This window comes from Mustela nigripes, chromosome 14 (genome assembly GCF_022355385.1).
Source record: "Mustela nigripes isolate SB6536 chromosome 14, MUSNIG.SB6536, whole genome shotgun sequence".
Classification (NCBI taxonomy): domain Eukaryota; kingdom Metazoa; phylum Chordata; class Mammalia; order Carnivora; family Mustelidae; genus Mustela; species Mustela nigripes.
The window spans coordinates 98,690,783-98,714,388 of NC_081570.1; the positions used below are offsets into that span (position 1 = coordinate 98,690,783).

Here is a 23,606-nt window from a genome sequence, read left to right on the forward strand (position 1 = left end):
TGGCCAGCAGGCTGTAAGAAGAGGGTTCCCGGGGGTCTTCTGACAAAGGTTGGATTCATTCCTGAAGAGGGCTGTGTGAGGTGAAACTGGCTTTTTTTCCTCTCTCTTTTGGACTCGGCAGCATGAGGATATGACACTTGGAGCCACCACAGCTATCTTTTAAACCTGACGGGACGTAATTGAGGTCATCTCGAGGACGGCCCGTGGAAAGATGGGAAAAAACCTGGGTCCTCGATAACTTTGTGGAACTCTGAACTCTGGAGAGTCCCCATCACCGCATTTCTTCCACTGTGTTTCACTGATTTCCAATATACATTTGACATATTCACATTTTACAGTCCCTAAAATTGGGATGCATATTTTATGGTATGTCATGGTTGAATTGGCAGCATTTCTTCTTAGGAAACTTACATGAACTAACTATGTGTTTTACAAAAGACTACATCTACGCTTTGGGGAACTGTGGACTGTCCTTACTGCCGCCCATCTTACAGTAGGTTTGTGGTTACTTCCTTCTAGAAGTGTCTTTGCCACTATGGCTGCCCTCCTCAGGAGGCTCGGCTGTGGGAGGGTACTGGGAAGGGGAGACAGCACAGCCGGGACTTGCCCTTTATGAGGCCTGGAGTGAGCCTGGGTGCTCTGTCCCTCCTGGGAAGCAGACACTGCTCTTCTAGGCACCGGGAGCAGATAACCTGCCCAGGATCCTTCTTTCCCTGTACTCTATGTACCCTGTAGCTGGTGCAGACTGTGGGATGGCCAGACACATCGGACTGTGACCTGTAGTGACAACAGTCTTGGGCTTGTTGAAATCTAGAGTCCAGGTGTACTTGGCTGGAGAGTGAGGACAGCCCACAGAAGAGGACGAGAAGTAGATCAGAGGGACTAAATGCAGGAGAACGCTCAGGCCCTACTTACCACGTTGTCTCAGAATTGCAGGCCACCCCCTCTTACCACTCATCCCTTCCTCACAGCTGGTGCTGCAGGCAGCTCGTTCCCAGGGGAGCCCTGCCCTCTGCAGTGCCTAGTTAGGGAGTGACTGAGTACCTCCGAACCTCGAGATGTCTCTGCACTTGGAATTGTCTCCCTCATCGACAACTTAAAATACAAGATCACAAATAAACCCCTCACTTGGCAGGGACCCCATCAGCCCAGATGGATTGATGCATAGCTGATTTCGCTCAGTGGGCAAAAGGGAGTCTTCTAATTCTTTGGAAATGGGTGGCAGCTGAAAGAGCACGGCGGGTCTGTCCTCTGACACTGGTCTTTCTTGATTTCGATGAACCATGTGGGGAGCGGCAGGCTAGGCGTGCAGTGCCCTCGCCCACCATAACCACACAGACCCTCCAGCCCCCAGCCAGGTAGAGGCTACAGGGCTCAGTTTTGCCTCTTCACTTCCCCTCCCCCAGAAGTCCAGGGGTGGGTTCTGCTCTAAGCCCCTGGGGCAGCTCCAGCTAACACTCAGGGAAGCTGAAGTCACTCACCCATGTAGAAATACTCTGGGGATTTGTCCTCCGATGAGAAGTCCTTCATGGTACCTCCAAACCGAAACCATAGTCCGAAACCAATGACAGCCGACCCTGCCAGCTGAAAGGGAAACAATACTGGTTTTCAGCAAGGGAAGGGGACGGGTGCACACAGTCCAGGAGTGGGCTGGGGGCACAGAGCGTTGAGGCTGAAGAGGCTGTCCCTTTAGACATCAGCTTGTCCACCCTTCACATTTCCTGGGGGAGGAGAAATGATGTGCTCAGAGCCCCCCAGGTCCCCGAAGGGATGGATATCAGAACTGGGGTTTCCTGATTCCAAGCTGAGTTGTCCCTATTCTTCTGGGTTGCCCTGTGGTTGCTGGGCATAGAGAGCACAGCTTGGGGAGGCATCTCAAGAAGAATATTCCATTAATGGTTCCCGGAAGGCATGTGCCCCCTGACATGTTGTCCTTTCCTGGGCACCCTGGACCTCCTCAGCAATATCATGGAGAGAGGGGACTGTGTTTCAGCCTCTGGGTCGCCCACAGCAAGATGAACTCTCAGACCTGGGGGAAACCCATTCTTTTAAATTGGGGGGAAACACATAGCCTTCAGAACCCACCCACACCTTATGAGTGTGCAGTGCCAGTTAGAAAGCTGTTCGGAGACATCTAGAACCCTTGCTCCCGGGGCCTCCACGGTCACTCCACTGCCTGGGAATGGTTTTGCTGGCAGAGAGGAAGCTCAGCCGGTTTTTGTTTTGTTTTGTTTTGGTTTTTTTTTTTTTCCCCTTTTGGTTGCTATTTTGAGTTTCCATGGAAAGTGAGAAAGGAAAAATAATTTTCTGAAAAAGCATGGTTTGTGTGCTGTGCAGCTCACGGTGAGGCCGTGTGGCTGGCGCAGGCCTGGCTGGGCAGGCTGGCAGCCCGTGGAGTCATTGCCTGCTTCCTCTGAGGGCTTCTGTGAGGCTCTGTGTCAACGCGGGGTCTTTTCTACTATTGTAGAACTGGGACGACTGCCGGCCTGCAGGCTCCCGCCACAAGCTCCCATCCTGGGCTGGCTGCATCAGGCCAGTCCATCAACAGACATTCGCGGGGCACCTTCTGGACTCAGGTTACACAGGGAAGGAAGCAGATGTAAAGACGACATCCTCGTTCTGCCAACCCGTCTAGTTCATGTGGGGGCCCCTGGCCTGTCACCAGATGAACAGATTAGAGGCTGTCGCTGTCTCTGTCCCAGCAGGGAAGAGCGGACACAGATGCTGGCAACAAGACAGGATGCAGTCAGACGAGTAGAGGTTTAATAAGGAAAAATGGTATCAGAGTCAGGGGCAGACCAGAGCCCTCGGTGCACAGGGGCCCTCTAATGGCAGGGCTGCAAGCCAGGCTAGTGCTGCCCTTCGGGGCTCTCTGGCTGGACTTAGAGAAGGCCTTAGCCATTCCCTTTGCTCCCCGCCAGGCCAGCTTCTTCAGAAAAGCAGTGTTACTTCACTGACGAGTCTGAGGGGCTAGAGCTCTACCAGCTGAACTCTCTCATGCGGAATAAGTAAAATTTTCCAGGACTCAGAGGAAAGCACTAATTGGATAATGTGAGGGACAGCTAAAGGAGCTGGACTCAACCAGCTTTCAAAGACTTTTGCATTTTTAAACGGGTAGCATGGCATGGAAAAATATTGACAGAATTCATGCTAAACCATTCACAGTATTTATCTTTGAAGGTAGGATTACCTTTTCACTCTTAAACTGTCCACATGAAGCATGGAATTACTCTCGTACATTTAAAAATGTTGTTTTCTCCATACATTATATGGCAGTTTATCTGCTCAATCCAGAAAAAGTGGGGGGGATTTTCTTGGGCCGTGCTCTAGTTTTGGGAGAAAATCAGCTTTGAGGTCATTGCTGTTCTGGTGCAGGGAAGAGAGTGATGCCCTTAGGAAGTCACTGTCCTAGACGCTCCTCGAGACTGCCTGGGACAGATGTGCCCAGCAAAGCCGCACAGGCAACCCTCCCCATCTTGCCTCTGTGGTGACTTGATGGAAAGACAGTTTCCAAATACAAAGCAGAACCTATTGACAGAGGCATCAGGCCAAGGCCTGCAGCCACCAAGCAGACTGTGGAGGAGGTGACTGGTCCCAGGGACACCCTACCATGCGGCCACATTTTTGGCATGTCTGTACACAGACTCTAATTTATTGCTGTCTGGGATCATCCTCCCAGACGGAATACATTTGTCCACTTCTGGCACAGATGTATTTGATGCATAATGGAAAATTAAAACAGAGGTTGCAATTTCAAGCCACGGGGCAACGAGGGAAAAAAATCTGCGCTGGCTCGTCCACACCCCCAACCCCAAACCACACGGGTTTCCTCCCTGGTCAAGGAAACTGCGGCTTAACTGAATGTCATCACTGTGTGGAGGGAATCCTCCCAGCACACAGCCCCGGGCTGTGTCAGGAACCGTGGGGGAGGACCCGTCAGGCCTGAGGTTGCTTGTGACAACAACCATTGCTGCTTTGGAAAGTGACATCAACAGAGACCACGTAGCCCTTTGGTCCTTCCAAACTCCCCACTCCTGTACGGCTCCTGTAATACTCTGGTCACTGGGCTTTGGTGGGTCGGCCTCACCCTAGAAATGGAATTGAATTGGAAAAATTCACCCTGGTTCCAGACCAGTCAGGAGCAAAGTGAGCAAGGTTAGCAATACGAAGTCCCATTGCTCTGTGGGTCCCAAGCCCAGAAGAGACCTTTCACAAAATGAAGGGGAAGCCTTCAGGCCCAAGAAAAATGTTAACCCCTTCTAGACCCAACCCCCTCTGTTCCTGTTCTTTCTTCTCTTCTTAGTCTCAGCCACGACATGGCCCCTCAGGCAACATTAGAACAAGTAAGGAATGAGAGGCTGCCCTTTCCTTCTCTTGCCGCCTGCTCTCATCTCCTTTCCCTTCCTCCCTGTCCTTCAAGGAATCAACTGCAACCGGGTTGGGGGTGTGCTAGGCTTGGCTTCATGGAATCAATGACGAAAGACAGGACTCACAGTCCCACACAGGAGCTGATCCTGCAAATGGGTACACGCAATAGAAGGCAGGAAGCTCGGTGCTCAGGGGAAGAACATCACACTGCCCAGGAAAGCAGAGCAAAGCGCGACAAGTGGTATTCAGCAGAAGACATTCTGCTTTGACGTACACCTTCAAGCATGAATTTGAAGTCGTTGAGCAGGAGAGGGCTGGAGGGAGGAGAAAACACCAGGCGGAGGGTCCAGCATGGGTAAGGCTTCGCTTCCTTACCTGCAGCCTGTGTTGGGCAGAGAGAGGAATCTGGGATTGGAAAAGGCAAGTTGGGGCCGACCATGCATGGCCCACAGCTTCTTCTTAGCCTGCTACCATCTTGGAAAGCCCATGGAGGGCCTTGGGGGAGGGGAGGAGGGAGTTATTCATCCTGACAGGAACAATCAGGAGCAAAGGTGCTCTTGGATGCCAGACAGCGAGGAGCCAGAGATAAAGTTCTGATGGCGGAAGGCGAAAGTAGGACAAAGCAGGGACAATGGGAAGTGGATGCGGTGAGCACTGAGTACCGGAAGGATCCACTCTACTGAGGGCTGCCCTGCTTCCAGGACTAGCACCAATCCCCATGCCTCTGGAATAATCATCACTAGAAATGTTGTTTTTCCAGGAATGGACTTTTTTGTACAACACCATGAGGGTTTTTTTTGATGCTTATCACTTAGTAAACATTTACCGAGCATCTATTGTGAGCGAGGAGCCAAGGAGTCATAGGAAAGGAAGATTCACCTCCTTCTCAGGAAGCTTTCAGGGGCTCATGGAGAATCTGATTCTCACTGGATGGTCCAGGAGGGACACTAACCTTGCAGGTGAGAATTCAATCACAGAACCAGCCCATGAGAAGATGATGGATAGCCTCATTTCTTTTCCGAGTCTCAACAGTGTGTTAGGAACTCAGAGAATGTGATGAAACAGGATTCTGAGGGCAAAAGTGTGCCCATTATTTAAGAAGAAATAAAATAGAGAAAAGAAAAAGGCAGCAGTGAAAGGAACAGTGATATATCAATCCATGTCATTAAGTGGGGGGCGGGGGGTGTCACCAGATACAATTATATTATGCATCTTCAGGAGCAAGTGATTTCAGCTTCTAACCATATTCTAGAGCGTCTGCAGGACACAAGGTTGCAAATTATGAGCGTATGTTTTTAGAGAAGACAGTTTAGTGTTCTAAAACTGAAGTGGCAGAAGAGAGGACTACGGACGGACCTGCTTGGAAAGCATCTAAAGCAAAGTGGATGGGCCAGAAGTTTCCTTTAAGTAATGGCTATCTGTCAGAAACAGGTCATTTAGCACGAAGCAGAACTGGTTAAAGGATTTCAGTTTCATTTTACTGTATTTACTTCTACTTTCCTGGGATTGCTGCTGAAATGTTCTATCTTGAGGACACACTTCTTTTTTTCACTTAAAAAAAAAAAGATTTCATGAACCATGAACCTGGTTCTTTGGAAGGTGCTATGATGGAAATCGGTCAGGGCTGAGATGAAAGGGTGCCAGGATCACTTGCCAGTCCTGGGTCCCCCAGGCTGCGTAGCTCCCCCCCAGCCCCCACCCCCACCCAGAGAAGGCCAGCCAACCCTGATCATAACCCCTAGTCATGCCACTCTCTTATCTGATGATTAGGCCCACCAGAAAGCCCTCTTTCTGGGTAAAAAGCTTCGCCTTCACACATGACGTGTGTTTTTTCACCTAGATAAAGACTGCTGTCCTCTGATTCTCTAGCCTGTGTGTTTCAGTTCCTTCTCCCACTTGGGGGTTTCTGCTCCTCCTATTTCGTTAGCTGGGAAAGCTCTCTTCCCCTACCTGTCCCTCTAACTCAACCAGCCCAAAGTCACTACCCTGGCCTGGGTATGTACCTGCCTTCATATTTCATATAGCCATTTCTATTTAAATATTTCTGGAATTAAAAAAAATGAAGGCCTGAGCTGCATGGGGACAGGGACAGGGTGTACACTGCTCTTAGCCCCCTGTGTGCAGAGCAGGCTCCTAACGGACATCTGTTCAAGGAAAGAGTGGAAGCCCTTCACCCAGGTACCGTTTAAGCTGTGCTATGGACAAAATGTGTGTCATCCACCCCCCCTCACCCCATTCATCTCCTGAAACTCTGCCCCCAGTGTGATGGTATTTGGAGGTGGGGCCTTTAGAAAGAGGTGATTAGGTTTAGACAAGGTCCTGAGGGTACAGCCCCATGATGGGATTTTCTTGTAAGAGATCCCAGAACCTTCCCTCTCTCTCTCTGTCTCTCTGTCTGCCTTGTGAGGACACAGTGAGAAGGCAGCCCTCTGAACGCCAGGAAGAAAGCTTTTACCAATACCTTGATCGGCTGATACCTTGATCTTGACTTTCCAGCCTCCAGGACTGTGAGAAATCCAATCCTGTTGTGTAAGGCACTCTGTTTTTTTGTTTTGTTTTGCTTTTTAATGGCAACCTGACTTGACTAAGACAGGCTGAAAGGAGTGACTGCCCCCCCCCCCAACCTCACCGCCAAGGGAATCCTTTGCCAAGTACTATTTTCAAAAAACATCTGCACCTGGGAAACACTGAACAGACACCTCGGAAGGCACGGTGTGAATACACTGTTGAATTGACTCAGCAAAATACTTTCCCACAGAAAAACAGAACAAAACTAGCCCATGTAGTATCAGCTCTGTGTTTTCTTAAGCCCGTGGGGATGTGCACTGTGCTTCATGCACAGATGCCAAGGGTAGAGCCGCACGTGCCCACGTGCCCTTTAGAGGCAGGGGCTTATGAAAGCCTAAAGCAATTAGAGCAGCACGCACACAATGCCCTTAAACGCAAGAATGAACAAGGTGAATTTGGTATTCTTGCTTCCCCAGGGAGAACACCAGGTGTCTACACAACCCACCTCATCTGCAATTCTCTTCTTTGCAATGGAGTCCCACAGAGCTGGAAATGACACTGTAACCCTAGAGTTTTCATTAAAAGCTTTTAAGCTAATACTTGCTCTTGGTGGTAATTCCCATCCCAGACGCAATCAGGTAATGAGCATTTGCGATCTTGATCTGATTGCAAACCGCATCACGATACCGTAAGGGTAATGGAGTTCCATCCTTTTAGCAGCAAAATTCAGATGTACATTTGCTCTGGAAGATGACACTAATTTTCTTCAAGAGGAAAGCCAGATCCCAAGATTTTCATCCTCTTATTCAGTGAGAGCAAGGCAAGGAGTCAGACGGTACCTTCTCAGAATCAAGGAACCCATCAGAAGAAACACAAGACCCTAATGTCCTAGGGCATCCATATATAACCACCCCCGGAGGAAGCCTGCTGCCTTCCCCTTGACCTCAGGAGCAGGTGAGGTGGGGCTGGAAAGCAGTGTGACAGCATGTGATGAGGCAGCGGTTAGCTTGGAAATGCGCCAGTTAGAGACCAGGGTTTCTGATTTTCCCTATTGTTTTTCTTATAACGAATCCATGAGAACCAGCTCATGCTAAGAAATTCCCGAAAGACTTCTTTCAGGTAAGGACATATTTTAAAACCTATCAGTGTTGAATTCTCTGCCCCGACAGTAGCATTCCATGGTCACAGCCGTGACTGGATCGGGAGTGAGCTATTCATCTCTGGAGGGAATGCGGGGCTATGTATTTGGGCCGAACATACCTTTTTCTGTTTGCTTAGATCATTCGGGAGTTGACTTGTGTGGATCAACAGGAAGACAGCTGGGAGGCAGTGTGGAAGGGTTGGTGGCATTCCAGGATCAGGGGAAGGAAACTAACCTGGGTTGGGGGAAAGCTTGCTGTCGTGACAGAGCAGATCCAAGACAGGTGGTGGGAAGTGTGTTGAGTTTATTCAGTGGTTCTACGCAAGGCTTTTTCTCTAAAGAAATACGGGGCAAAGGAGGAGAAAGGAAATATCAGCAAGAATTAGGAGAAAGAGGATGATGGGATAGTTGTCTTGGACATCCACACAAGTATCAGACTGCTGTCTTCTGACTGCAGTGAGCAGATGGCCTGGTGAAGTGAAGATCAAATACGCACAGAACTAAGATCCAATCCACTCAGCCACCGAAGTGAGTAAAATCCAAGGTCTGCCTTGCCTCACTTAGCAGATGATTTCCAGGATGGTAACGGCCTTGATGACATCCCCCTACTTTCTCCTGGCAACACCAGCTGGCACTTATCTCAGGGTTGCCCTCTGAGTAAACACTCAGCTCCAAGGTCTACAATGCCTACTGTGAGGTCTCATCTATATTGAGCTTCCTATGAGCAAAGACTGGGTATTTAACAACTTTGTTTTACTGTCTAATATTGTTCAAGGTAGTTTGAGAACCACTCTTGAGATAAATAGGATTCTTCCATGTCAATCGATGGAAATGATCTACACCCGGTTTAAGGTGTTACCAGGAGATAACGGCAGGAAAAAAACATTTCAGGTAGAACTCAAGTTAGCCTGGAACAAGCCTAAGAGCTTTGGTTTGTTAAAAAGTTAGCTTGGATGAAATCCCGGAGAAATCATGGATGTGCAGCTTGGTGTTCCAGAGAGCTTTCACTTCACAGCAGTCTTGCCAGAAGCCATTTGTGTCCTGAAGGCCAGCAGCACTGGGTCATTTGCAGGGGACCGGGTCTATTTGAGCATGCGCACGGCGAGCAAGTGGGCTTCCTGGTCGAGTGCCAGCAGCTTGCAAGGCACCAGGTCCTGCCCTGCTGGGGTCCCTTCCACCCCTGCCCAATTCCCTTGCCCCGGTTTATAAGCTGACTCTTTCCCAATCACCATTATGATGGGGAGGACAACACAGCATACACTTTGGGACACTGCTGATTGCTCTTCTAGAAACTTTTAGCTCTTCTGAGTATTCAGACTGTGTAGCGGTGCCTTGAGGCAGGATAATAACACTGTGGTGTCGTGATGTCAAGAGGCTGCAGCAGATGGGGGTGGTGGTGGTTGTTTCTAGGTGTCCTAGATTTGAATCGGGTTCTGTCTGTGATCTTGGGAAAGACACTTGATTGCCCAAACCCTCAGCTTCTTCCTTTGCAAACTGGAGGTAATAATAGTGCCTTCCTAAAAGGTTAAATGAGTTCGAGTTTCACATTGAGAATGGGGAGTGCCCAGCACTTAGTTTCACTCTAGTGGTAGACGTGCTAACATTACATTCAGACCGAAAACTGAATCTGACCCAAGGTAGGAAACACCACTCCCATAGTACCAATAACAAAGCCCTTGGCTGCCTTTCTCTACTCATTTTTATGTTAGCTCTATGCTCTTTCCAGGACAGCTAGAATCCCTTGAGTTTTCTAAATGATCCATACTCAGTATGTCAATGCACCATTCTAGAAGCCATGCTCCCTCTCTCTCTTTAGTTTTAGTTTTATAAGACCCAATAAGAGAGAAATGGAAAAATGATTTAGAGAGAAAGAATAACTATATCTAGGCTAGAGCTATCCAACAGAACTTTCTTCAGTGATGTCCTCCATCTGTGCTGTCCAATATTACAGCCACTTGCCACTTATGGTTCCCAAGCATGTGACATGTGGCTACTGTGACTTAGGAGCCAAATATGAAATCTCTTTTAGTATTAATGAATTTAAATTTGAATAGCCATATGTGGTTGGTAGCCTAGTCACCATATTGGAATTCACGTGTTCATCATAGCTCCAACCTGGTCTCCCGTTCCTCTGCAGATTGGAGTGGTGGACAGCATAGACTCTGGGGCCACACACAGAACCCCAGTGCTGCTGCTGGCTGTCTCTGAGTCCCTGGCAAATCTCTGAAACTCTCTGTACCTCAGCTTCCTCCTGTGTACACTGGGGGATGACAAGAGCTGCCATTTCAGGGGGTCAATGTGAGGATTAAAGGAGCCAGGGTACAAAATGTGCTCAGGAAAGCAGCAGCACAGAGCTTGCATTTACATCACACTGCTCTTACTCAAGATTTTGCTACCAAAATTGAGTTAAAATCTCTTGATACATATCCCTTCTCAATTCCCATCTTGCTTTTCCTCTGCCTTAAACTGATCAGTACTGGTTTCAACCTAACTCTCCTGCTTCTCTCATATACCAGGTGGGCCTGACTTTCTGCATCAATGCCTCTAAAATGGGGATAATTACATTAGTTCATGAGATTGTTGTAATCCATGATCAAATGGGATATGCATGTGGAAGCATTTTGTAAACTAAAACATCATATGAATGTTAATTAGCATTATTATTTTTGTTCCCAATTAAACCCCCAAAAGATTAAAAGGTGGGCCAGGGTAATCCTTACTCATCTGTAAGATGTGATCCCAACCAATCTGATAGTCTCATTTAAAAAAAATTTCTTTTTTCATTTATTTATTTAAGAGAGAGAGAGAGAGAAAGAGAGAGAGAACATGAGACCAGATAAGGTCAGAGTGAGAAGCAGACTCCCGGAAGAACTGGAAGTCCAATGTGGGACTTTATCCTGGGACTCCAGGATCACGACAAGAGTCGAAGGCAGTTGCTTAACAAACTGAGCCACCCAGGTGCCCCTGCTATTCTCATTTTACTTGCTTCTTCCTCCATTCCTCCTCCTGATTCCTTAGCAACCATGATTGTCTCAGTATCACTTACTTCAGGAGAACAGCCCTGTTGTGATATTAATTGTCAATATTATGGTAGGAGACAGAGGTTATATTCTCTTTTGCCACACAGTTGGAGGTCCAAACACATTGCATGGATGTTCTAAAATTACACAGTGAAATGCAATGGACAATGAAAACATGGCTACCTGGTAATTCTAGAAACCATCAAGTCTTTATATGGAAAAAAAAGTCTTGAAACAATAATGGTTAAATTGTAACTGGAATAAAGAGAAGTGCCATAGGACAGCAGACCTATCCACAGTGACCTGGCAGGCCAGAAAGGACTGGCATGATATATTCAGAGCACTAAACAAGAAAAATATGCAGCCAAAAATACTATATCCAGCTAGGCTGTCATTGAAAATAGAAGGAGAGATAAAAACCTTCCAGGACAAACAGAAACTAAAAGAATTTGCAAACACCAAACTAGCCCTATAGGAAATACTGAAACTGGTCCTCTACGCAAAAAGAGAGCCTAAAAGTAACAGACCAGAAAGGAACAGAGACAATATACAGTAACAGTCACAGGTAATACAATAGCACTAAAGTCGTATCTTTCAATAGTTACCCTGAATGTAAATGGGAAAAATGCCCCAACCAAAAGACACAAGGTATCAAAATGGATAAAAAACCAAAACCTATCAATCTGCTGTCTGCAAAAGACTCATTTTAGATCAAAAGACACCTCCACATTTCAAGTCAGGGGGTGGAAAACAATTTACCATGCTAATGGACATCAAGAGTAAGCTAGGGTGGCAATCCTTATATCAGATAAATTAGATTTTAAGCCAAAGACTATAATAAGAGATGAGGAAGGACACCATATAATACTTTAAGGGTCTGTCCAACAAGAAGATCTAACCATTTTAAATATCTATGCCCCTAACATGGGAGCAGTCAATTATGTAAACCAATTAATAACAAAATCAAAGACACACATCGACAATAATACAATAATAGTATGGGACTTTAACACCCTCCTCACTGAAATGGATAGATCATCAAAGTAAAAGATCAAGAAGGAAATAAAGTCTTTAAATGAAACATTGGACCAGATGAACATCACAGATATATTCAGAACATTCCATCTCAAAGCAACAGAATCACATTCTTCTCTAGTGCATGTGGAACATTCTCCAGAATAGGTCACATCATGGGTCACAAATCAGGTCTCAACTGGTATCAAAAGATTGGGATCATTCCCTGCATATTTTCAGACCAAAGTGCTTTGAAACTAGAGGAAAGTTGGAAAGAACTCAAATACATGGAGACTAAAGAGTACTAAAGAATGAATGGGTCAATCAGGAAATTAAAGAATTGAAAAAATTCATGGAAACAAATGAAAATGAAAATACAATTGCTCAAAATCTTTGGGACACAGCAAAGGTGGTCCTGAGAGGACAGTAAATAGCAATACAAGCTTTTCTCAAGAAACAAGAAAGGTCTCAAATATACAACATAATCCTATACCTAAAGGAGCTGGAGAAAGAACAGCAAAGAAAGCCTAAACCCAGCAGGAGAAGAGAAATAATAAAGATCAGAGCAGAAATCAATGAAATAGAAACCAGAGAACAAAACAGATCAACAAAACCAGGAACTAGTTCTTTGAAGCAATTAATGGGATTGATAAACCCCTGACCAGACTTATCAAAAAGAAAAGATAAAGGACCCAAATTAGTAAAATCATGATGAGGGGTGCCTGGGTGGCTCAGTGGGTTAAAGCCTCTGCCTTCGACTCAGGTCATGATCCCAGGGTCCTGGGATTGAGCCCTGTATCAGGCTCTCTGCTGAGCGGGACCCTGCTTCCCCCCTCTCTCTGCGTCCCTCTCTGCCTACTTGTGACCTCTGTCTATCAAATAAATAAATAAAAACTTTTAAAAAAAATCATGAATGAAAGAGGAGAGATCACAACCAACACCAAAGAAATATAAACAATTACATGAGCATACTATGAGAAACTACACACTAGCAAATTTGACAGTCTGGAAGAAATGGATGCATTCCTAGAGACATATAAACTACCAAAACTGAACCAGGAAAATAGAAAACCTGAACAGACCTATAACCAGTAAGGAGATTGAAGCAGTCATATAAAGTATCCCAACAAACAAGAGCCCAGGGCCAGACGGCTTTCCAGGGGAATTCTACCAAATGTTTAAAGAAGAATTAATACCTATTCTCCTGAAACTGTTCCAAAAAATGGAAATGGAAGGAAAACTTCCAAACTCGTTTTATGAGGCCAGCATCACCTTGATCCCAAAACCAAAGACTCCATCAAAAAGGAGAATTACAAACCAATATCCTTAATGAACATGGATGCAAAACTTCTCACCAAAATACTAGCCAATAGGATCCAACAGTACATTAAGAGGATTATTCACCACAACCAAGTTGTATTTATTCCTGGGCTGCAAGGTTGGTTCAACATCGGCAGATCAATCAATGTGATACAATACGTTAGTAAAAGAGAGAACAAGAACCATATGATACTCTCAATAGACACTGAAAAAGCATTTCACAAAGTACAGCATCCTTTCTTTTTAAAAAAATTTTTTTAAAGATTTTATTTATTTATTTGACAGACAGAGATCACAAGTAGGCAGAGAGGCAGGCAGAGAAAAGGAGGAAGCAGGCTCCCTGCTGAGCAGAGGACCTTGGGATCATGACCCGAGCCAATGGCAGAGGCTTTAACCCACTGAGCCACCCAGGCTCCCCTATGCATCCTTTCTTGATCAAAACTCTTTACAGTGTAGGGATAGAGGGTACATACCTCGATGTCATAGAAGCCATCTATGAAAAACCCACACTGAATATCATTCTCAATGGGGGAAAACTGAGAGCTTTTCCCTAAGGTCAGGAACATAGCAGGGCTGTCCACTATCACTACTGCTACTCACATAGTCCTAGAAGTCCTGGCCTCAGCAATCAAACAACAACAAGAAATAAAAGGCATCCAAACTGGCAAAGAAGAAGTCAAACTCTCGTTCTTTGCAGATGATATGATTCTTTACATAGAAAACCCAAAAGACTCCACTCCAAAAAAGCTAGAACTCATAGAGGAATTCAGTAAAGTGTCAGGATATAAAATCAATGCACAGAAACCAGTTGCATTTCTATACAACAACAACAAGACAAAAGAGAAATTAAGGAGTCAATCCCATTTACAGTTGCACCCAAAACCGTAAGATAGGCAGGAATAAATCTAACCAAAGAGGTAAAGAATCTGTACTCAGAAAACTGCAAAGTAGTCATGAAAGAAATTGAGGAAGACACAAAGAAATGGAAAAACATTCCATGCTCATGGACTGGGAGGACAAATACTGTGAAAATGTCTGTGCTACCTAAAGCAATCTACACATTTAATGCAATCCCTATCAAAATACCATCAATTTTTTCAAAGAAATGGAACAAACAATCCTAAAGTTTATATGGCTCCAGAAAAGACCCCGAATAGCCAGAGGAATGTTGAAAAAGAAAGCCAAAGTTGGCAACATTTCAATTCCAGACTTCAAGCTCTATTACAAAGCTGTCATCATCAAGACAGTGTGATACTGACACAAAACAGACAAATAGATCAATGGAACAGAGTAGAGAGCCCAGAAATAGACCCTCAACTCTATGGTCAACTAATTTTCAACAAAGCAGGAAAGACTGTCCAGTGGAAAAAAGACAGTCTCTTCAACAAATGGTGTTGGAGGGGCACCTGGGTGGCTCAGCAGGTTAAAGCCTCTGCCTTCGGCTCGGGTCATGGTCCCAGGGTCCTGGGATCGAGCCCTGTGTCGGGCTCTCTGCTCAGCGGGGAGCCTGCTTCCTTCTCTTTCTCTGCCTGCCTCTCTGCCTACTTGTGATCTCTTTCTCTCTCTCTGTCAAATAAATAAATAAAATCTAAAAAAAAAAAAAGGTGTTGGGAAAATTGGACAGCCACATGCAGAAGAATGAACCTGGACCACTTCCTTACACCACACACAAAAATAGACTCAAAATGGATGAAACACCTCAATGTGAGGCAGGAATCCATCAGAATCCTTGAGGAGAACACAGGCAGCAGCCTCTTTGACCTCAGGCACAGCAACTTCTTCCTAGAAACATGGCCAAGGGCAGGGGAAGCAAGGGCAAAAGGGAAGTATTGGGACTTCATCAAGATCAAAAGCTTTTGCACAGCAAAGGGAACAGTCCACAAGACCAAAAGACACCTGACAGAATGGGAGAAGGTATTTGCAAATGACACATCAGATAAAGGGCCAGTATCCAAAATCTATAAAGAACTTATCAAACTGAACACCCAGAGAACAAATAATCCAATCAAGGAATGGGCAGAAGACATGAACAGACTTCCTGCAAAGAAGACCTCCAAATGGCCACCAGACACATGAAAAAGTGTTCAACATCACTCGACATCAGGGAGATACAAATCAAAATCACAGTGAGGTACCACCACACATCAATCATAATGGCTAAAGTTAACCAGTCAGGAAATGACAGATGTTGGCAAGGATGCTGAGAAATGGGAACCCTCCTACTCTGTTGGAGGGAATGCAAGCTCATGCAGCCACTCTGGAAAACAGCATGGAGGTTCCTCAAAAAGTTGAAAATAAAGCTACCCTATGACCCAGCAGTCTCACTACTGGGTATTTACCCTTAAGATACAAATATAGTGATCCAAAGGGATACCCACACCCGAATATTTATAACAATGTCCACAATAGCCAAACTATGGAAAGAACCTGGATGTCCATCAAAAGATGATATGGATAAAGAAAAGGTGATATATATATATATATATATATATATATATATATATATATAATGGAATAATATGCACACATCAACCCCCCCACCCAAAATCTTGCCATTTGCAATGACGCGGAAGGAACTAGAGTGTATTATGTTAAGCGAAATATATAAATCAGAGAAAGACAATTATCATATGATCTCTCTGATATGAGGAATTTAAGAGGCAGGGTGGGGGATCGTGGGGAGAATGGAGGGAAAAAATGAAGCAAGATGGGACCAGGGAAGGAGACAAACCATAAGAGACTCTTAATCTCAGGAAAAAAATTGAGGGCTGCTGGGGCATGGGGGAGGGATAGAGTGGCTGGGTGACGGACATAGGGGAGGGTATGTGCTATGGTGAATGCTGTGACTTGTGTAGGACTGATATTTCACAGACTTGTATCCCTGAAGCAAATAATAGATTATGTGTTGATTTAAAAAAGAGAAAGAAAGAGAGAGAAGTGCCATAAGGAAGCCAAGACGTAGGGTCCTCTCTGCCCCATTCAGAAATGTGAGCCACCAGTAGGTCTTTACCACTGGTTTTCAGAGTGTATTCCTTAGACCAGCAGCATTAGCATCACCTGGAGGCTTGTTAGAAATCCCGACCTACTGGGGTGTCTGGGTGGCTCAGTCAGTTAAGTGTTGGGCTCTTGATTTCAGCTCAGGTCATGACCTCAGGGTCTTCATTTCAGCTTAGGTCATGATGCCAGGGTCCTGGGATTGAGCTCAGTGCCTGTACTTAGCAGAGAGTGTGCTTGGATTCTCTGTCTGCCTTTCCGTCTGCCCCTCCCCGCTTGCATGCTCATGAACACATGTGCATGTCTCTCTCTCTCTCTCTCTGAAATAAACAAACAAATAAGTCTTTTAAAAAAAAAAAAAGACCAGTAGAACAGAATATATATTTGGACAAGATCCTCAGATGATTTGCGTACATACTAAAATCAGACGGTACCAATCCCCAAGGTTTTCCTTTGGTAGCAGAGGGTCAGGGCAGGGAACAAAGAGCAGTGCCTGTGTGGGCATCGATGCCCACAATCCTGTGAGCTGGAACCTCTGCTAGGTGCTGAGGGCTGAGAGGAGGAGGATCCCTCCTCTTTGGCAAGAGACAGCCACTGCCTCAGGAAACAAAGACACTAGAGAGGAGATAAACTACTCAAAGGCAAAGTGGAGGAGTAAATAGACGCCCGAGTGTCTCAAAATCAAGGACTGAGTCTTCATCATTTTTGAATGCCCAGACACTTGGCAGGGTGCTGGGCACACACTAGGTCATCAGTATAGGTTTCCTAAGTGCCTGCAGAGAAGGAAATCTCTCCTTTGCATTCCATGCTTTTGAGAATCTATGGAGCTCTTGCTCTTTTTCTTGGTTGGTTGGACCTTGGATGCTTATTTGCTGTTTCTTTTTACTTTTATGAACCTCTTGGATTCTGGTTTCTACTTGTGTTTCCACTGCTTAAATATAACTACTACTACTATCTTACATTACTGAGTATTAACTATGCACGCAGACCACACTACTTACTACTTGACAGGTATTAACCGATTTTATCTGCACTAAAAAATCACAGGTTGATGTTGGTACTTAATTATGTCCATTTTCCAGATGAGAAAACTGAGGCTCAAATAGGCTAAACAGTGTGCCCAAGGTCCCCTAGTTAGTAAATAATACAAGCAAGAGTCAACCCAGGCAGTGTGAGGCCAGCATCCACCTTCCTGTCTTTGAGTCCCTGGCTTTGAATGGCCATCCTGCCTGGACCTGTTCAAGGTCTGTGGACTGCTGACACTCTCCCTCAAGCCTTTGCACACTGGTCCCTATCACAGACACTTTGCCCCTTCCAGTCACACCAGGCCTTTCTCGTCCACGTCAGAGGAGGATGGCCTCTCCTGCTGTCTTCCCACCTTGAGAGAAATCAGAAATGAAGACTATCCTACAAGAAGACCAAGGAAATTCCTATCTGCCTTCTGGGGTGGTCTAGCTTTTGGGTAGACCCCAAAGAATACTTTCTTCAGGAACGTTTTGTTTAAACCAGTATTCCTGACAGGGGTGTTAGCTCTGAAACAAGTTTGAGGAAGAGGAGGAGGCAACCTGGGACCCAGTAGCATCAAACATCTTTCACTCCCGGGCTGGTGGGACACGATCATTCCTAATAGCACCCGTTAGGCGTCATTGACCAAACCCCCAGAGCTGCCTGAATGCTGGTGAGAAGGAAAGGAAAGCAAGTTCAGACAAGCCATATATGGCATGTGAACAGTCCTGCTTCCTGTCGGTCGCTAACACCAGCTGCTCAGTACTGCACAATGATAGGAAAACGCTGAGCGTACAACAATAAAGCAAGGAATAAACAGTGCCCAAGTTTTTGTTGAAACCAACATATGCGGCTTGGTGGACTGTAGTGTTTTATTTATATTGCTATGCAACGGAGGAAAAAAAAAATAAAGGTGATTCCAGTGAGAGGCATGGGCCTATGCCGTGCTTCTGATTATAGTGTCCGAATTTAGACATGACAGATGGTGGGAGGGGTTCCATGTTAGACATCAATCATGATAACAGAAATGAATTTAGTGGGGTTCATGACCAGGCTCTACTTTTGTTTTTAAAAATGTAGTGGTGAATACAGTTGGCGGCCCTGGGCTGGCAGAGCTGTGCCGGCTCTGGCAGGATCTAGCTGAATGTTTATAAAATCAGGAGCATAGTCTAGGGAAACTTACTTAAACCAAGCTGCCAGAGGAGCCTGCAAATCGATTTGTCAAATTGCAGATCACAGAACATACCCGCCCCCCACCTCCTTGCCTGCCTTCTGGTGAATTCCTGATAGGAAAGACTGCGGTCACCCAAGGGGACAAACTGCAGATCACAGAACACACCCGCCCCCCACCTCCTTGCCTGCCTTCTAGTGAATTCCTGATAGGAAAAGAGAGTGCGGTCAAAGAGGGGGACCTTATAGCTCAGAAGGGCAGGCACCCAAGCATGCCAAGGGGTGCGTGAATAAGACACGTGAAGTCACAGCTAAAGCTGAGTCTTTGAGGAAAACCAGCCCCCACCCTCTGCCCTTCCACAAACTTCCCACAAACCCCTCCAATCAGGAAAAACAACTTCAGAAACTAGGGTGGGGCTTTTCCTGGAATCAGGTTCCCTCAGTTACAGTGAAGGCAGATATCTAGATAATTTATCCCCAATAATCACTTTCCCCTAAATGATGATGTATTGGTTTCAGTTGGCCCTTACCCTATGATGGTGCATGTCTAAGACTCGGGAAAGCCTCCATAACCCCTCCTGGGTTCAGTCTGTGCAAACAAAGGACAGATCAACAGGTAATGTACAGGGAGAGGTAGATCAATCTTTCAGATCATTGATTATCAGTGCAAGTTGGGAAGGCCGTTGGTACCAAGTGCTCTAAGCTGCAGATTCATTCATTCATTCTACAGATACTTACTGAATGCCTCCTTTGTGCTGGGCTCTGTTCTAGGCCCTGGAGATATAACTGTGAACATAAGAGGAAGAAAGAAAAAAAGAGAAAAAAAAAAACAAAAAGAAGCCTGCTCTCAAAGCATTCCAAGTTCAAGTGGAGAAAATTCACAAGTACAAATTGAGAGGATAATGTGTAGTCACCCTACAACAAAGACAAGCTCCAAGTCATTTGGCGAACATAGATACTATTAGCCCAAATTAAGGGACTCAGGAAAGAGAGTTAAGTTTTAAGATGCTCCTACGTGCAGGCACTAATAACATAATAACAGGCACAAATAAATAATGTTTTTTGAGCACTATGTACTAGGTTCATAAGAAGATGAGGTCAGGCACTTCACACCATTTTGTTTTAATCCTCCTGAAAACCCTATTACCCTAATTGTATAGATAAGCAAACATACCTAGAAGAATAACTTACTCAAACACACCCTGCTTGGGATCTCTGCCCTCAAGCCTGACCCTTTTGTCAGATGGTAGTCACACTCAGCCTTGTGCTGTTCCTCTGCTGGTAGGTGGCATGTCACCCCCCTTGCCTTGCCCACTTCATTCTACCAGTCCTCTGAGGTCCAGGTCCAGCTTAAACACCTATTTTTCAGGACAACTGCCCTGACTCCTCACTGTTGCTGCAATCCTTTCTCTGAACTTTTTTTTTTTTTTTTTTTTAAGATTTATTTCAGAGAGAGAAAGAGAGCGAGCAAGGGGGAGTGCCAGAGAGAGAGGGAGAGAGAATCTCAGGCAGATGCCTCCCTGAGCGCTGAGCCCAAATGTGGGGCTCCATCTCACCACTCTCAGATCATGACCTGAGTCCAAAAATCAAGAGAGTCAGGCACTTAACTTACTGAGCCATCCAGGCACCCACCTTTCTTCTTAATTAGATCCTATATATAAAAGGTCATGTCTAACCCCAGTGGCTAACACATGGCAAATGCTCAAACATTGCTTTGTTCCTGCTTACCTTCTTTACTATGTATGGCCAGAAGTGTGACATTTGTCACTTGATTATATACTTAACTTTTTGTTCTATATACATTGGACTTGTTTCCTTAGCAACATTGGCAGCTTAGAGAATAGCATTTTATATTTATAAATTATATATACTGATTTATATTTACATGTTATAAATTATCTTTATACTATTTATTTAATAATCGTTTAACATTGGTTCTCAAGCTTAAGAAAGCATCAGAATTATCTAGAAGGCTTGCAAACATAGACTACTGGGTCCCTCCCTGAGTTCCTGCTTCTGCTGGCCTAGATGGAGCAGTGAATGTACATTTCCGACAAGTTCCCAGGAGATGCTGATGCTGCTAGTCCAGGAACCACCCTCTGAGAACCACCGCTTAAGAGTATAATGTGCCACAGTGCTTAGAACCACAGAGGCTGAGTCAGAGTCCCACTTTTGCCACACACTGGCTATGTGACCTTGGGCAAGTCAATCTATGTGTGCACCTCTGTTTCCTCATGAGTAAAAATGGTGATAAGAATATTATATACATGAGCATCGCCGTCAGGATTGAGTATAATAATGAATGCTGTGTGCTTAGCACTGTCCCTGACACACTGAAAACATTCAATAAATGCTTCCTATGATCCCTGGAAAGGCTGGCACAGCATCAGGCACTCAATAAGCACTGAGCCCCGCCTGAGAAGTCCTTCTGAGGCTGAGAGAAAACTTGTTTTGAATTTGTAAGCAGTGAGAGCGAAAGGTGTCACTGAAGCATGACATCTATAATTAACAGCTTTTTAAATTAAGCCAACATAAAGGACCTTTAGAAATGTCCCTCCCTGTAGTATGCTGAGTGTAAATGCCCGGTGTACAAAAACCATGTGTGTTTTTAAAATTCAGGGGCCGTCTTTGGGGTGCCTCCTTCATACCTTCCCCTGCTGAAGGATGCAGAGCATGGCAAGTTGTCTTATGAGAGGTTAGAGTTGCTGGAGTCACCCAGGCATCTGGGCTAATGGGTTGGCAGACACAAGCAAAGCCCATCATTCAATAATTAATTAGTTTCAGTCATGGGAAGACAAACTCCCTGGAGCAGATAGGACAATCACCACCCTCCCCTCTCCTAGTTGCTTCTGAGCACCAAGGCCGCTGCAGTTCCCCACTAGCATTAAGAACCCAAAACAATATTTATATTTTCCCTCAGGGACTGACTGACGGACAGTTTCTTCAGAAAGCCCAAGAGGAATAATAATAAGACAAGATAATTTTTGCAGTCCTCCAGAGCCTGAGACAGGGTAACCAGGGAGTATAGGGATGGTCTGGCCCTAACCTTGTCCCAATAATATGGGAGACAAGGGGCATGGCCCCATCTCTCTGTGAACCACTAATCGGGGAATGTTGGTTCAGGGCGAAGTTGAATGAGATAATCTGTGGTATTTAGCAGAGGCTGTGGGCTAGGGGCTGTTGGGAGATGCTGTTGCCCTTTGGAAGCCCCTCTCTTCTGTCCGTTCGCTTCAGGGAAGAGTATTACCACCTCCTCGCAGCCAGGTACCCTCCTCTAACACCCAGAATAAGCACGACGGCTGCCCCCATCCCACCATTTTCACTCCTACCCCCAATTTCCTCAAACAAAACCATCACCGCCAGGTGGTGTCTCCACACACGCGCTTTGGGGCACCACCCCTGGCAGCCCCCGCACCGGCACAGGGGTTTCTCTCCCAGCGCCCTGGCCAGGCCCCGGTTGCAGCGGAAGGGCAGAGAGACAAGGGGTGAGTGCCCCGAAGGCCAGGTGGGGAGCCGACTCCTCAGGAGGTGAGGTGACGAGGGGCTGGTGTCCCCGCACCTGGAGTCACCAGCTGGGGCAGAGCTTCCTCAAAGGGAAAAGCCACAAGGTGTCCCCCCCCCCCCCCCAACCCGCTTCTCACCGTTTCTTGTTGCTCAATCTCTCCCTCCCTCTGCTTTCTCTCCCTCCATCCCTCCCGCTATCCCTCCCCTCCCTCTTTGTCTGCCTCTTCCTCACCTCAGCCTTTTTGAACACCCAGCCTCGTGGAGCCCGGCTCGGACGCGGCAGCGGCCAGCTCCCCGGGGACCCCGGCCCCGCGCCCCCGCCCGGCTCCTCCCCTGACCGGCCTGCCCAGCTCCGGGTCTCACCCAGAAGAGCAGGTTGAAGCCCAGCAGCAGGTACTTGATGCACCGCAGACCCCCGCGGAAGCGCCCCATGCTGCGGCCCCGGCGGCGGGATCCTGTGTCCCCAGGCCCGCGCTCGGAGCGCCGGGAGCGGCGGGAGCCGGCGGGGAGGGGGCGGAGCGCGAGGGGCCGTGGGCGGGGCCTTCGGGGGGCGGGGAGGAGGGGCGGGGCCCGAGCCGGGCGCTGGGCGGGAGGCGGCCCGGGAGGACCCCGAGAGTCTGGCGTGGGGTGGGGGCGCAGAGAGGGCGGAGATCTGGCGGCCGGAAGGACGCGTCCCCGGCTCTGCCCGGGTAACGCCGGGTGCGTTCTGCCGGTGCCGGGCCCCGCGGGCGCAGCGGCCTCGGTGCTTCTGCGGGCATCTGCCGGGAAGGAGCGTCCGCTGGGGACCCGAGACCCATTTAATCAGCGCCCTGTGCAGAGACTCATTTGAGGCCTGCGGTGGCGGTGGAGAATGAGGACATGGCCCCAATGGCTAAGGAAACCTAGGAAGGTGGCCTCGGGTAGAAGAGCACAGTAGGATCCGGGGCTGCCCTCAAGCTGGCAGTACCCGTCGCGGGGCACCCGGACGGGGTCTGTGCTCCCCTGGCTCCGGGCGAGCTCACAGGCCGCGAGTTCCCTTCTGGGGGACCCTCCGCCGGTCCCTCCGCCGAGAAATCTTACCTTAATAGGCAAGAACTGGCAGAAGGCGCGGGATGAGGCTACTCTGCGCCCTGACGGCTGCTCCCCACCCTGCTCCGGCTAGCCAGCGGAGGGGAGTCAGGGACTCCCCTCGACTTCCTCCCATTCGACTGATGGGAGGGCTTGGAAAGGAGTTCAGATCCTCGGGGATTATTGTGATGTGGAGATGGGAGGAAAGGGGGCGGGTTTTGTTTTGCTCTGTTTCATTAAGTTAGGCTGCTGGCTGGGAAACCAGGCTCCCGCTCCCCATTGACTAAGTGTCTGCAATATGTGGTGCCAGACGGCGTGGGGGCGACAACAGAGTGTAAAATCCAGGGATGCTATGCATCACTTCAGCAAGCCTTTAAGTGCTGATTCCAGGCCGGGCATAGTAGCAAGCCCCAGGGACTCCAGCACGAGGAGACAGCCAGGCCTGGCAGCATCATTTCTGGTGGGAGAGAGAGCTGTAAGCACGTAAATAGAGCAGGATGAGGACGCTGGGCAAG

General features: G+C 47.1%; 1 protein-coding gene across 2 annotated transcripts in view; it reads right to left on the reverse strand.

Annotated features, from left to right (window-relative positions):
- The window catches only part of TSPAN2 (tetraspanin 2), a 62,558-nt gene extending 39,997 nt beyond the window's left edge, over positions 1 to 22,561 (reverse strand). Inside the window, exons 1-2 of one of the 2 annotated variants that reach the window (XM_059375830.1) lie at positions 22,408 to 22,561; positions 1,482 to 1,584 (exon numbers count right to left, since the gene is read on the reverse strand). In XM_059375830.1, coding sequence (XP_059231813.1) covers positions 1,482 to 1,584; positions 22,408 to 22,476 — 172 coding nt within the window. In that variant the 5' untranslated portion in view covers positions 22,477 to 22,561. The remainder of the gene's footprint in view (positions 1 to 1,481; positions 1,585 to 22,407) is intronic. The other variant, XM_059375831.1, reaches the window with a different exon arrangement.
- Between the last annotated feature and the right edge of the window lie 1,045 nt (positions 22,562 to 23,606).